General features: G+C 43.4%; 1 protein-coding gene across 1 annotated transcript in view; it reads right to left on the bottom strand.

The window, feature by feature from the left end:
- Window positions 1-14,621, bottom strand: part of EBF2 (EBF transcription factor 2) — a 176,732-nt gene that overhangs the window by 154,367 nt on the left and 7,744 nt on the right. The window contains exon 6 of the mRNA XM_032795353.2: window positions 11,012-11,080. Within this exon, the coding sequence (XP_032651244.1) occupies window positions 11,012-11,080 (69 nt within the window). The remainder of the gene's footprint in view (window positions 1-11,011; window positions 11,081-14,621) is intronic.

Raw genomic sequence — 14,621 nt, 5'->3', positions numbered from 1 at the left:
CCCACTTGTCAGAGGGGAGGCCTTCAGGAATGACATACAAAGGGAAGGAAGCAAACAGCCTACAGAGAAAGGAACTGAGGGCATAGAGAGGATGGGGATTATAAGGGAGCCCACCAGGAACAATGGCTATTGAAAGCATGCTATGACCAAGGGAGGGATTATAGAGATACAAAAAGGTGTCAAAGGGAATCAGGAGACTGTCATGAAGAGCAAAATTGTGGGAGAAGAGGGCAGAAGTCCATAAAACAAGGTCTAGACAGACGATAAGGTAGGAGGGTGGAAAGGTACCAAGGAACAGGGAAGCATTTAGGGTCAGGTATTTGCAGAGGAAGCATACACTAGGGTAGCCATGTCAGACCCTGGGCAAGCGTCTAACATGGCTCTCCACACTCCACCACTGTTGACCTCCCACCCCTCCAGTGTGGGTGGGGCCAATGAGTTGGACATTGATTTTGGCAAAGCACAGCCAGAAACCATGTATGTTTGATTACCAGCCCATCTGTTCTCTACACACCCAGAACTGTGTGTCTGAATTATTAAACCCACTAGGCAAAAAACAACAGCCACCCTCCTCTCCTTTACACACAGAATTTTGGCTCATTGGAAACTCCCTTCCAATTTCACTTTCTGTGAGCATGGGGGTAGGAGGGATTCAACCCCTGTGGGTTTCAATGTGAGTCATGAAACCAACAGACCCCAAGAGCATTCTGCACGGTTTCCCTATGAGAACTGTGTCCAGGTGAAATGTGCTCATGTAACAACATGCCCTCAGGGTCAGCTAGCAGAATTTGAACCTGGGACCCGTCAGCACCAAAGCACAGATCTCTATAGTTTGACTCTCCATATGCTGGGAGTCATAGCACACCACTGGCCCTGGGAGGATTCAACCACACTTCTCAAGTGCGTTACACAACCAAATGCGTGCATCCTGGTGGGAAGCCAGCTACGCCACATAACTGTCTTCATCATCTGCTTCTTCCATTCCCTCTCCTCTAAACTCACTGGTTCTAATGGCTACTCAGACTGTTGTCTCCTTTAGCCTTCCCTTTTGTTCCGTTGAAACCCCTTATTCATAGATTCATAGACTCTAAGATTGGAAGGGACCTCGAGAGGTCATCGAGTCCAGTTCCCTGCCCTCATGGCAGGACCAAATACTGTCTAGACCATCCCTGATAGACATTTATCTAACCTAATCTTAAATATCTCCAGAGATGAAGATTCCACAACCTCCCTAGGCAATTTATTCCAGTGTTTAACTACCCTGACAGTTAGGAACTTTTTCCTAATGTCCAACCTAAATCTCCCTTGTTGCAGTTTAAGCCCATTGCTTCTTGTTCTATCATTAGAAGCTAAGGTGAATAAGTTTTCTCTCTCCTCCTGATGACACGCTTTTAGATACCTGAAAACTGCTATCATGTCCCCTCTGTCTTCTCTTTTCCAAACTAAATAAACCCAATTCTTTCAGCCTTTCTTCATAGGTCATTATTATTATTAGCTGCTCCCAGGCCATTCAACCCCTTTACTCGATGTTTACACTGGCCTTAGTGCTTAGACTAGGTGAAATCCTCTCCTGCCCATTTCAGTCACTGACTTCAGTGAGGCCAGTATTTCACTCACTGTGCTTAGGCATGGGCAGAACTCTGAGCTGGCCAATCAGGAACCTAACATGGGGTTAACCAGGCACCAATGTTCTTTATCTGGGTTAGAGCATAGAGAGTCTAACCAGGTTGGACTCCATCCACGCTGGCTGTCCAAATTGTGCTACAGCATCATTGGATCTTATCAGATTGCACAGTTGCTAAAGTCCTTTGGGATTTGTTCTCATTAGACTTATTTTCTTAAGATTTCCCACCAGTGGTAGCAGTTGTCAGCACTGATGGGAAACTTTTAAGAAGAAATAAAGTTTAGCACAGGCATACAGCCTTGGCCAGCCTGGAATTCTGGGGCCATAACCTCCACTGGCCGACCTCAATGGAGTTATGTGAATTTACACCAGTTGAAGCTCTGACCCATTGTATTTTGCTGACATCATCTCCAGAAATAATCCTGGACCTATGTCCCGCCTCCTACTCCTGCTTCCTACCTATTACCCCATCCCCCCAAAAATCATTACTACAGGACAGCATCATGTTGAGAGTGCATCTACCTTCCCTTTCTTCTTCTATCTAGGTAATTATATAGCTCCTCTCAGGGGCACTGGAACAGGGAGTACAGCATTGTCACTTTTAGAAGTGGGAGGGTTATGCCCTTCCACTTTTTACCAGCCTTAGGGGCGAGCAATGGAGGGAGGGGGCGGAGTCTAGGGAGGGGCGGAGTCTCAGGGAGGGGTGGAGCCTTGAGAGACGAAGCATGGCAGGGACAGGACCTCAGGGAAAGGCAGGGGTGAGGGAGGCCAGGGTTCAGGCACCAGTGGCTCCCCCACTTCTAGGGAGTTTTTGGCAGTCCTGGCTCCTATCCCTATAGTGTCCAAGAACCTCAGACTCTTTACTATATTTATCATCATCACAACCACCCCTGTGAGAGAGGGCAGTGCTATTATCCCCATTGTACAGATGGGGAAAGTGAGCTACAGAGAGGCTCACAGGAAATTGGAGCAGGGAATTGAACCTGGGTGTCCCGAATCTCAGACTTGCACCGTAACCACTGGACCATCCTTCCCTTTTTTCTGGCATATGCATTCAAGGAGATTCTTATGCTCTCTTTGACTTAGTTCCCTGACAACTCTGTTGTCGAGTCACATACAAACTGATTAAATGAGAGGCTGAAACCAGAAGCCAGTTTGCTCTGTTCGCCATCTATGTGACTGTTCTGCCAGTATTCACTTGGAAAATCACCGTTTTGGAATCCGGAGTGTTCCAAAAAAATTTCGGCTTGATTTTTTTCCTTTTTTAATTTTTTTTAAAGGGACTAAGAAACCACTTGTCAAATGGCTGGGCTAGTGCATTCTAACTTACTGATTTCTTGCAAACATCCAATCTACTAAAAAATTCATAAAGAGACAGATGGCACAACAGCAGCTCTTTGCAGGAGTGCTGGGTTTAGCAGCAAACAAAGAACTTTGACTGCCTAGGACAAGTGCAGAGATCACTGCAGGCTTCGGAGGAGTGAGGGGGATAGCTGGAGGGGGACTGCGGGGAGCAGCAGAGAGCTGCAGCCCCTTTACTCTCATAACTTCTCTCCATAGCAGCAGCAGCTTCAGAGAGTCATTTACATCTCCCTGGCAGCTTCACAAGGAGTTGGGAAATGAATAGAATTAAAAGCGGCCCAAATAGAACAACTCCAAAGCGACCAAGTATTGAGAATTGCTGCTAGAAGAGATGTATGAAAAAAAAATAATAATTTATATGCCAAGATCCCAAAGCACTTCACAAAGATGGGCCATTACCACCATTTTACTCCGAAGTGAAACTGAGGCACAGACAGTTAAGTGACTTGACTAAGGTTACACAGCAAGTGTGTAGCATAACTGGGAACATTCAGGCCTTTTATCCCCTACTCCTGCGCTCTAACCATTAGAACATAATGTGTCCTCATCCATTTCTGCTTCAGATGGCAGGCAAAACCACCACCATCATTAAAAGCAGAAAAACAGAAATTTGAAGGGACGCCTCCCGATATTTCAAGCCAGTGAGCAATACAAGTGTGCAATCTAAAAAACGCATGTATAAATCACAGCTGTCACTTGGGTTGCAGCAAGACATGGTGCAATACAACCCCTCTCTTATGTTGGCATATCAAACCCAGCCCTTCAACACGCTACACGGACACTGCAGTGGCACATTTATAATAGTTGTATCTGGCAGCGACTGTCTTGCCTGAAGTGACTTTCAGCGGTTGTGAAATGTGCCAGACAGCCCTGGAGACTTCAGCCCTCCGGTTAACCAGACAGCAGCGATGTCATGGGTAGCAGCAGGGCAAACTGCATCCCCACTGTGCCCATCTCTGCTGAGAAGGAATGACCCCCCTAGGGTGAAAGCATGTAATTCAGTTTCTTTGGCTTCTCTGCAGAGATGCTAACAAGTGCTGGTGGTTTGGGGTTTTTTTTACTAGCCCAGCAAATGGCTAAATATCTGACCAATTCTGCGGTGCACCACCTACTGAAATTATAGTGCCAGATACTCAGCTGCTATAAACCAGCATTGCTCCACTGGCCTCAGGTAAGGATCATCTAGCCCTCAGTCTTTTGCAGAAGTTCAGTACATCTCTAAACCAAGATAATATTCCCCACCTCACCCCACAGCTCTCTCAAATTCTGTTCCTCTTTTTTATCCCCAGGATTATCAGTGCTTCCATACTGAGCCCAAATATGCATTCAGCTCTTTCCAGAACAATCCCCACTTCAACAATGGGAACTAAACCCAGGATCTCTCTGCTGCCTGAGCAAGTTCTAGTAACTCAAAGCCAGTAGTGGACTCAAACTGCTCTATGGTTCACAGAGAGCCCCCCTGTGTAAGCACAGGTAACATCTGTACACCTAGAGGACAAAAGTGAGCTCCGGTCCTCATTGTGCGAGGTGCTGTACTAAACAGTACATGTAGTAAGGGATAGTCCCAACAGCTAAATAGACAAGGCAGAGCAGGGCCGGCTTTAGGCCTATTCCACTAATTCCCCAAATCGGGCCCCAAGCCTAAGAGGGCCCCATGCCCAGTGGCAGGGCTGCCGAGGGGGGCAAGTGGCCGTGAATCTCTTCCCTGGCTAGAGGCTCCTTTTTAATTTTTACTCACCTGGCAGCGCTCCAGGTCTCCAGCGGAACTTCAGTGGCGGGTCCTTCACTCGCTCTAAGTCTTCGGCAGCACTTTGGCGGCAGGTCCTTCAGTGCCACTGAAGACCTGGAGCGAGTGAAGGACCCACCACTGAAGACCAGGAGCGCCACCCGGTGAGTACAAGTCCCACGTGTTGTTTTACATTTTTTTTTTAAGTCATCCCTGCCAGGGCCCCGTTGAAACTGTTCAAATCAGGCCCCGCACTTGCTAAAGCCACCACGAGGCAGAGAGAGGATGGGAGAAAGAAAGCATTATCATCTCTATTTCTGTAGATGGGGACCTTAGTGACTTGCCCCAGATCACACAGGGAGTCCTTAGCAGAGCAATGGATTGAACCCAGATCTCCTGAGTCCCAGCCCAGTGCTTCACCTACAAGACCAGTTTTCCTTTTCAGTTATACTTCAGGCTCTGAAAAATAACCAGACTCAATGACATCTAGGATACCGACCACAAAAGCTACCACTGTCACTTGCAAAGTTTCATTGGCAAGAGGAAAGCTTTATAATTTCCCAAAGATCTGCCTCAAGAATTCCTGCACTGTTTTACTGTCATCTTGCATTTCCTTCCGCATATGAGAAAATCTCAGTCTTGGAGGCATCACCCTACATTCCAGAAGCTGCCATACATTGCAACAGCACTAAGTGTCATTTCAGCCACAGGAAAGACTCCAACTTGGCTTTGGCGGAACATGATAATTTTGCAGAATCCATAATGCTACCAAGATCCTAGATGATAACTTAAAAAATAAACCAAGAGGAAGGATCCAATGGAGGCTACACCCACTCGGGAACTATTCTGGACTGGGTTGGGGTATAGAATTAATGCATGAACATGCTGAAATATGAACATACTGAAACCAGTGGCGCTAGGTCTGTTTACACTAGTTGGAGATCTAACCCATTCTGCATACGGAAGGCTGCAATAGCAGGATTTAGGGTAGCAAGATTCCTCATTTCAAGTACAATATATAGTTTACATTAATGATAGCTATGGGTCAGACTGTAATCTCAGTTATGCCGGTGTAAATCTGTTGTGTTTCCATTTAAGTCAAGGAAACATCTTCAAACTGGAACCAGGGTGAGTGAGATCAGAATCTGGCCCACCGCGAGGGGGCGGGGGGACTCAGAGGGGAAATTTACTGATTTTATTCCAAAAACTCCCCCTGTACACAATATTCCAGACACCGGGAAATGGACACTGTGCAGTTGGATCAAATCCTGAATGACACAGTAACAACCAAGAACAAGAAAACTTTTCACCACTGGGAGAGCACAACCCAAGTGAGACTCACCCAACCAACATCCTGCTGACAACATTATCCGTGTGCTGAAGAGCAAACACATAAAGCTACGAGTTAGGGGAAGCACTGGCAGGGAAGAGTCTTCCTGTCAATAACAGCTCTGCACACCTGCCTGCTCCTAAAACCGCAACAACTCTTCAGTGTTTTGCTGAGTAAGTGATTTCCACTGGTAAGGCTCGAATGAGTCTTTAGGGGGATTCTGCATCAGCATTCGCTTGGAGGGGTGTGGACCATATTAGGTAATTTACAGATAGTTACCCAGGGAGATGGCTGGATGGTGAATGCAAGCGAGGCAACATTCATGCTTCAATACATACAGAAAAACATCAGTTTCCAAGATTGAGAAGAAAATAACTAACTACTAGGTCCTTAGGATCTAAATCGAGTCCCTGGAGCAAAGGTTACAGCAGCAATAGGCTTTTTCAGCATGACGATTTTTGGACTTTGTTCAGGGCTGCCTGATGTTATTTTTCCCACTGAACTATTTCCCCCTCTTTAACTATAAACACAAGATGCCCATGATTCAGCCACAAAAGTCACCAAATTGTCACTGCACAGCACCGCACGGGTGGACTTTACAACAGGCCAGGCTACGAGTCAAAAGGCAAAAAATAATTAAAGGGGTGAAAGGTGCATTCTTCAGCTCAAAGAATGGGTTGTAACATCTCTGATAAAACACAAGGGGGCCAGGTCCTCAGCTGGCATAAACTGGCATAATTCCAATGGAGTTGCACTGATTCGTGCCTGCTGAAGATCTGGGCCAAGAACTCAGCCTCTTGGCTGAATCCGAGTGCATGGTCAGATTAATATGTTGTCAGATGGGGAGAGCATAACCTGCATCAGCATGGGAATAGACTGTGGGCTAGTTGCTCCTAGCACTCTTAAGTTAGCATCCTATATGTTTAGTTAAGGTCTTAGTTTTAACTACACTAACTGCCACAATGTCTGGGGAAGCTGCTTGAAACAAAAGTGCACCCCAGCATGCACTTTGAATATAAACAATAAACAGAGGGGACTAAGAAGTGTTTGGTTTCTTCCCAGACCGCGCTGCAGCCTTTCACAGTGATGCAGCATGTTTTGGTCCTTTCTATGCTGCAAGATGGAATCCGGTTTTAGCCATGTAACAATCAGGTCCCCTACCATGGTAGGGATTACAATGGAGATGGGCCTTGCAGCAACAGCAATGCATATGAACTGAATGAGACAGAAAGGGAATGCTAGCGCATCATATTCAATCCAGCCAGCCCCTTGGTGATCTCAGTTTTCCTTCCCTTCTAAATGGAAGACTCTAGTTGTGTCTCACTTCTCGCACAGATTCATTCTGGACATGGGGCAGCTGAACATCAAGCTTTCTTCAATATCCCTTCTTTCTTCCTTCATTTTTTTATTCTCTCTCTAGGCCTGATCCTGCAGTCCTCACTTAAGACAAGACTAACATTAACTGCTATGAAAGGAAAGGAATTTTCCCCTCAGTAAATTCAAGTCTGCAGAATCAAGGTCTATCTATGTGGCATCAGCCACTTGGGTCAGAGGATTCAGTTACAGCAGCTGGGGTTTTCTGAACAACCCAAAGGAGGTTGGCATCCAGCTCCCACTTCACTTCCTCAGGCTCCTTGGAAAACCCCAGACAACAGGATGAGCCCCAGGCATGGTTTGATCTTGCATTGCACACTGAACTAAACTGTGTTTCACCAGCGACCCTGAACTGTGCTAAAATACGAGACTTCAACACATTTCTGGGCCATGGTAAAGCACTCATCGGTCCTACCTGCCCAACAGAAGAGAATGATGTCATTTTGTAAGTGGGTCCCCCCGACTAGTCAGCGGGAGCCCTGCTGACAGCAAAGATCTCAGTCATCATGCCTGCAATGTATTAATTTTTTTTAGTGTAGATGGAACTTTAGCTTCTTTCAATCCAGAGCCACAGTTGCCTTCAAGTATGTGATAGTCACTCACCAAAGAAACGCTACATTCCAACATAGTTGTTAAATTGTAACATCTCAATCTCCATATTTAAATATTGCTTCAACCTACGGCAGAGCTCTCTCTAAGAATAGTTTAAATGTTAATATTTTTAAGTCAGAACAATAAATAAATACAGGAAGCCAATATTAAACTAACAAATCATTATTTAGAACAGGGGTAGGCAACCGGCAGCACATGTGCCAAAGGCGGCACGTGAGCTGATTTTCAGTGGCACTCACACTGCCCGGGTCCTGGCCACTGGTCCAGGGGGCTCTGCATTTTAATTTAATTTTAAATGAAGCTTCTTAAAAGTTTTAAAACCTTATTTACTTTACATACAAACAATAGTTTAGTTATATATTGTAGACTTATAAAAGAGACCTTCTAAAAACACAAAACCTTAAATTAGAGTGAATAAATGAAAACTCGGCACACCACTTCTGAAAGGTTGCCAACCCCTGAATTAGAATAATAATTAAAAAACCCTTTCTTTAAATACACACACACACACACAAATACCCATCAGCATGTATGACTGTGGAGGAATGTGACCTGCCTGTGCGGAGTGGCTAGCTGTAGCAGTTAGTTTTCTACCAACAATGTAAAATCCCCTAAAATAATTAGAATCCAGCTTCTCAGACGATGCCAGAAACACATACTACTCCCTAACATACAAGCATTTGTGGGGAGGTAAGAGGGGATCATTCATTGACTATAGTTTTGTTTGATAAGTTTGAAAATCCTAAAAGGGCTTTCAGTGCTTGTGAAAGGTGCCAGATTGCCAGACTTTGGAAAATTAAATTCTTTGTTTAGCCACAGAATAGGTACATCATTGGTAGTATTATTCTATTTACATTATAGTATCACTCAGGTTAAGCCTGTCCTTGCCCTGGCAAGCTCATAATCCATACGGACAAAACAGACAAAGGGTGGGAGGGAAAACAGATGCCAGAGAGCTAAGCAATTTGCCCAACGTCACACTGCAGGTCAGTGGCAAAGTTGGGAAAAGAACTCAGGTTTCTGGACTCCCAGTCCAGTGCCCTGTTCACTAGACCCCACTGCTCCCCAGTGGCAGGGCATACTCCACTCACACTGCTCCAGCCCTGATCCGGAGGACGGCCTTTAAAGGCAAGTATAATGCACAGACTGTTTCAGCTAAGTAGTGCATCTAATCCCCCTCTACCTGATTTGTAACTATTTGGCAAAAAGACCCCCTCATGGTTGCCAGAAAGAGGAACAAGCTTCATATGAAACAGTCGACAGAGATCTGGAACATACTCCCATGTATCTGGTGGGAATCATCTTTGTTACAGGTACATGTGTTATCATTAACATGTGGCAGAATTCTCACCAAAGAAGGTGACTGGGGTGAAAGGACTGTATGACACTTAATGTCTTCAAAGATCCCTCAGAAATGAAGTATTGCAAAGGTAGGGTTAGGAAGAAGAGCCCTGGGCTGTCTATAAGATAACAGTTTCCCTTCCAAAGCATTTTACATTCACAGATTTCAAATCACTTAAAACAGCATAATTCCTGTTTTACAGATGGGGAAACTGAGGCACAGAGAGGGAAAGTAACTTGCCCAGGATCAAACAGAGTCTGAGGCAGAACCAGGTATAGGACCTAGATCTTCTGACTCCTCAGCCAGTGCACCATGTTGTCTCCTCAGCTGCAATGGGAAAACCTCAAGAAGGTCAGACTTGAGGTCGGATAATTCTCAAATATAGACTCAAACCAGACCTCAAGTCAGCCAAATATGGGCTAGAAATTGTGCAGACAAGCTCAATATGACCTGTCCAGCACTTCTTTTTCTAGCTAGAATACTATGGTTCTTTGGCATTTCCATCTTTAGTCTCAGCCACACTCTGAAAGTGCAAAGATAAAGGCAAAGAAAAAAAACAGCTAAAAAAATTCAGAGCCTCCGTAAAGGATTAGGATCAAATTGTCTAGCAACAATTTGAATAAGTATCTATAATTCCTTTTCCTCAAACTAACTTGACCATTCTTAATTCCAAGTATAAATGTAGATGCTATGTAGATATGCTACTAATGTTATGCACTGAATGTAGGCATAATAGAGGAACAAAGAAATTAGACTCAAAGTCCATCCACTCCAATATTCTATCTCCAGTTGTGGCCAGTACCACAGAAGAAGAAACCTTGCAATAGGTATCTATAGAATAACCTGTCCCAAGGAAAAGTTTCCTCCTGACCCTCGATGACAGAAGCATTTGCCTTGAAGCATGAGGTCTTAAGATCTCTCTACATAAAGCGCTCAGTTGAGTAATTTTTTTTTATATTCATTAAAAGAACACTGCATACTCTTGTTTTCCCCTTTTATATCCTGCTAAGCTCTTGGCCTCAATATCTTGTGTCAATGAATTCCATAGGCTAATTGCAGGCAGTGCAAAAAAAATTTTTTTTTCCTTTTCTATCAGTTTCGAATTTGCCTCCTACATTGCTACTGAATACACACACACACACACACACCCCACTTCACCCCCTCAGAAACTGAAGGCCAAGAAATATGTGAAATTGATGTTCTGCAGAAGACATATGGTAATCCCAAAATCATACATTTAAAACCTAGATCACGTGTTTCCCAAAAAAGCCGCAACTGCAACATCATTATTTTGTTGAGGAATTTTAATGAAACTGCCAGGTTACTTGAAACTGTATCTATTCCAGTGATCCAGCTGGATCCCATCCCAGGTGAATAGACAGTAGTCAGAGACTTACCATGCACAGAATACTTGGTCAAATTTAAATTGGTAATTGTAGGACAGCATTAAAATAAAAAAATTCCACCAAAGGAAGCCCACACCCTTTCTGAAAATAACCAACTCGTAGGGTAGCCCTTTAGGATTGTGCAGCATAGACATCAAAGCACAGGAGAGAGACAGACCCATGGCTGTCTCCAAGCGACCCGAGCAGTTTGGTTTGGTTTGGTGGATAGTGTGGAAGAGAGAGCTTTATTTCCTACCTGTCGATGATCACAGGATCCGAGGGAGTCTCGTTTCTGTTGCCGCAACTTTTCTTTTCACAGCACCGGCTGGAGAGGGAAGGAGACCAAAATGAGAGAATTTCTGTGAGTATTAACGGCAAAACAATGAACTCTGAACTAAAGGCATTGTGGACATTTAAGTGGTATCCAGAAAATTCTAACTGGGATTTTCAAAAGGGTCTCAGGGAGGTGCCTAACTCCCATTTAATGTCAACAGGATTTAGACACTCGGCTCCCCTTAGTCTCCTTTGAAAATCTCAGCCAAAAGGAAAAGCAATATGGTCACACTTTATATTAAGGCTCCATTTATAAATGTTTAACAGATGTTGTAAGCATGTAACAGACATGAACAGCATGTGTTCTAGACGGTTAAAAGCCCACCAGTAGAAGGTGTCATAGCTGATGACAAGCCACGGTTATAAGCAACCTACTAACTTGCAGGACTCTGTAATAATTGATTGCCCATTTATTCCACATCTGTTAACCCTATTTATAAATGGGAATGTAACAAAGTTTATACAGTGTGGTCAGCAATGGGATGGCATAGAAATTGTATGCATCAGCCTCTCTCTGATGAACATCCAATATAATTTGGACCCAGTTTACCAACATACAAGTTCTCTCTCCCATGGGTATGTCTAGGGCTTTACAAGCATATGCAAGATAACAAGGTCCCTGCCCCAAAGGGATACAACGATTGAAGTATGGCATAGGGACTTTATTTAAAAGATGCACTCACATAGTATGCGTGTGTGTGTATGTAAGCTTGTGTACGTACATACATGCATGCACATATATCCTGCGAGAGCACTGCTGCCCAAGTCTGGGAGGTACCGGAGCACTCGACTCTCATTGCCATCAATGTAGACAGGGCACTCAGCACCAGATCAGGACCTTTGTACATGCCCACTCTCTTTGAAAATCAAAGGGCAGGATCCTTATCTGGCAAGCCCATTAGACGTGTTATGAGAATCCTGATGCTGTGGCAAATCAAACAGTTACATTTGACATAACCAGGATGTTAGCAGCGGGAAACAACATTTATCAGCAAAACAGCTTAACATTTAAGCACACTGTATCAAAATTCCCTTCTGCCCCAACCACCAGTGGATCAGCTTCAGTTACACCAGCATAAATCCAAGCAGCTAGTCCCATTGCCTTTTAGTGGAGCTACTTAGATTTACGTTAATGTAACCGAGAGCTGAATTTGGCCCAGAGAGTTCAATTTTATGTGCAGTGGTTTTGAGGGGGCTGAACGCATTTTCAAAATTCCTAGTTAGCCTGAATTCAGCTGCTTTCCACAGGGAATTGCTCTGACCAGAGGAAAAACAGATAAAAATGCATGAATGAGTCCAAGGCAATACAATATGAAGGATTAACTCTTTTAAAGTCAATAATACTCAGATATACAATCCTTAAAATATAAACAGGGACATAAAACTTCCCACCTCACAGCTATTAAGCATTTTAAGTACATGGATTCGATTGGCAAGCTGTAGCATGAACAGGAACTCCCTGGCTTTCCCTTTGTGAGTTTACACAGCCCAGCAAGATGGGATGCAACAAGCAGATCTCTTTCATTAGCAGCTCTAACGTGAATGATTTTGACACGTTTTGTATTCCTTTGCCTCAATCCCACAGTTATCTACTGAGTCCATTCCTTTCAAAATAAAGGATTCACTAGATATATGAAAATCCCTGGGGGAGGTACTTATTTGGTGTAAAATGTCACAGCTCCATTAACTTCAGTGAAGCTATAATAATTTACTACTGCTGAGACTCTCTCCTCCCTTCACTCCCATTTCTAACTTGTTTTTGAGTGCACCTTGTATAAGTTTCACTGCCCGTTGGCCATTTAGACAAAGTTTCATACTTGGGTAATAAAAATTGAAGATTTCAGATTTTCTATTCTAAAGAAAAAACAAACAGAAAACCCTCATTTAGAAGAGTAGAGGGGTTGACTTTTATTTTAAAGCAGTATACATTATGACCAGTTGGAAAGGAAATCAGGAGCAAATCTCTTGTTCATTTTTAATGCAGTATACTCTTTGCCACTATCAAACAAAAAAAACTAGCTCAGTTTTTAAAAGAGTTTTACACAGGTGTGTTTTTTTTTTAATTGCTAACAAACAAAAACTGGTTCCTTTCTTTGCAATAATATTCAAAAGATATCCTATGGTCATATAACTCAGACAGACACATCAGATTATAACGTCACAATAACATGCGAACAGAATAAAGCAATAGTACCTACACCAAACCTCTTTGTCCACACATTTCCAAGAAAGGTTGTCAGCACATTGTAGAGTTGTTTAGATTAAATTACGCAGATTTGGGATGCAACATACCTGCTTCCTGGTATAAACCCATCTCATTGTTAGATTTAGTTTGCATACTTTATTATCACATTTATGAGCTTTGAAGCATTACTAAAAATATGCCTTTGACCTGAAGATGTCCAAGCACTTGGCAAATATTCATTTTTTCATTGTTTGCCTCCACTGTAGCACATTTTTGGTAGATGACTAAACTATTTCCTCTCACTTTAGTACTTTCTGAGCCCCAGAACACATGAAATATTTTATCCTGAAAGCACTACCCCTTTCCAGAAGATGACAAGTTTAGTTGTGGATCAGATTATTTCCAAAATTTCAGGATAGTCCAGTCAGGAGTTTCATCTGAAGTTCATCTCAAATCTTCAGGTCCCCCTATCCAAGGGACTTCAAACAACCTATCACTGTGGCATTTAAATACTGACAATCTTCCAACTGGGTTGTTATATAATAGTTGTTCCTTACTGGGCTAACCCTGCTCTCAGGTAAATCAATGGTAAAAATCTGACTGACTCCAGTACTTGGCCTATAACGTTGGTTTAAGTGGAAATTAAGATCCTGATCCTGTTAATATTTAAGCACCTGAGTAACTTTATATATACATACATACACACACACACACCCCTCATTCCTTTGGTCCCATTGGAATTACTCACTTGCATAAAGTGGTAGGATCAGGGCCTAAGACTTCTTATCGTCACAAAAATAAACCCTTACTACGCTTTGAGCTATGTCATTTTCTCATATAATCAGACCCACACAGGATACAATAAGTCTAGCAATATGAAGCGTACTGGGGAAAAAGCAACAATCAACAAGAACAAGAAAGCCAGCCCTAGAAACTAGATGCTCCATAAGACCCCATATCAAAGAAAGGCTTATGCATCCCCTTCCCCCACCCACCCACCAGCTCAACTAAAATGGTTTTAAAATTCAGCCCTTAACTTTAAAAAAAAAAAAATCTGTCTCTAATTTCAAACTCAGATAAGCTCACAGCATGATGGCCTTTGTTTTGTTTTCTTCTCCCCAACTCCTCCCTGCAATTGCATAACAAAAGTGTCTAAATTCACACCATCTGGACGATAAAGACACAGGCCCCAGTGGCCGCCTGGCCCAGCTGATTAGTGCTCCTGTCTAGTCTGAGCCTTGTGGCGAAAGTCACAGCTGTGGGGCTCGCTTGCACTCAATACAACTCTGTTATTAGCCAGCTGTAGGCCCTGAGACTACTTCTGTTCAAATTATAATACCTTTTAACC

This window comes from Chelonoidis abingdonii, chromosome 2 (assembly GCF_003597395.2).
Source record: "Chelonoidis abingdonii isolate Lonesome George chromosome 2, CheloAbing_2.0, whole genome shotgun sequence".
NCBI classification, from domain to species: Eukaryota; Metazoa; Chordata; order Testudines; family Testudinidae; genus Chelonoidis; species Chelonoidis abingdonii.
This window is presented reverse-complemented; position numbering and strand designations above follow the sequence as displayed.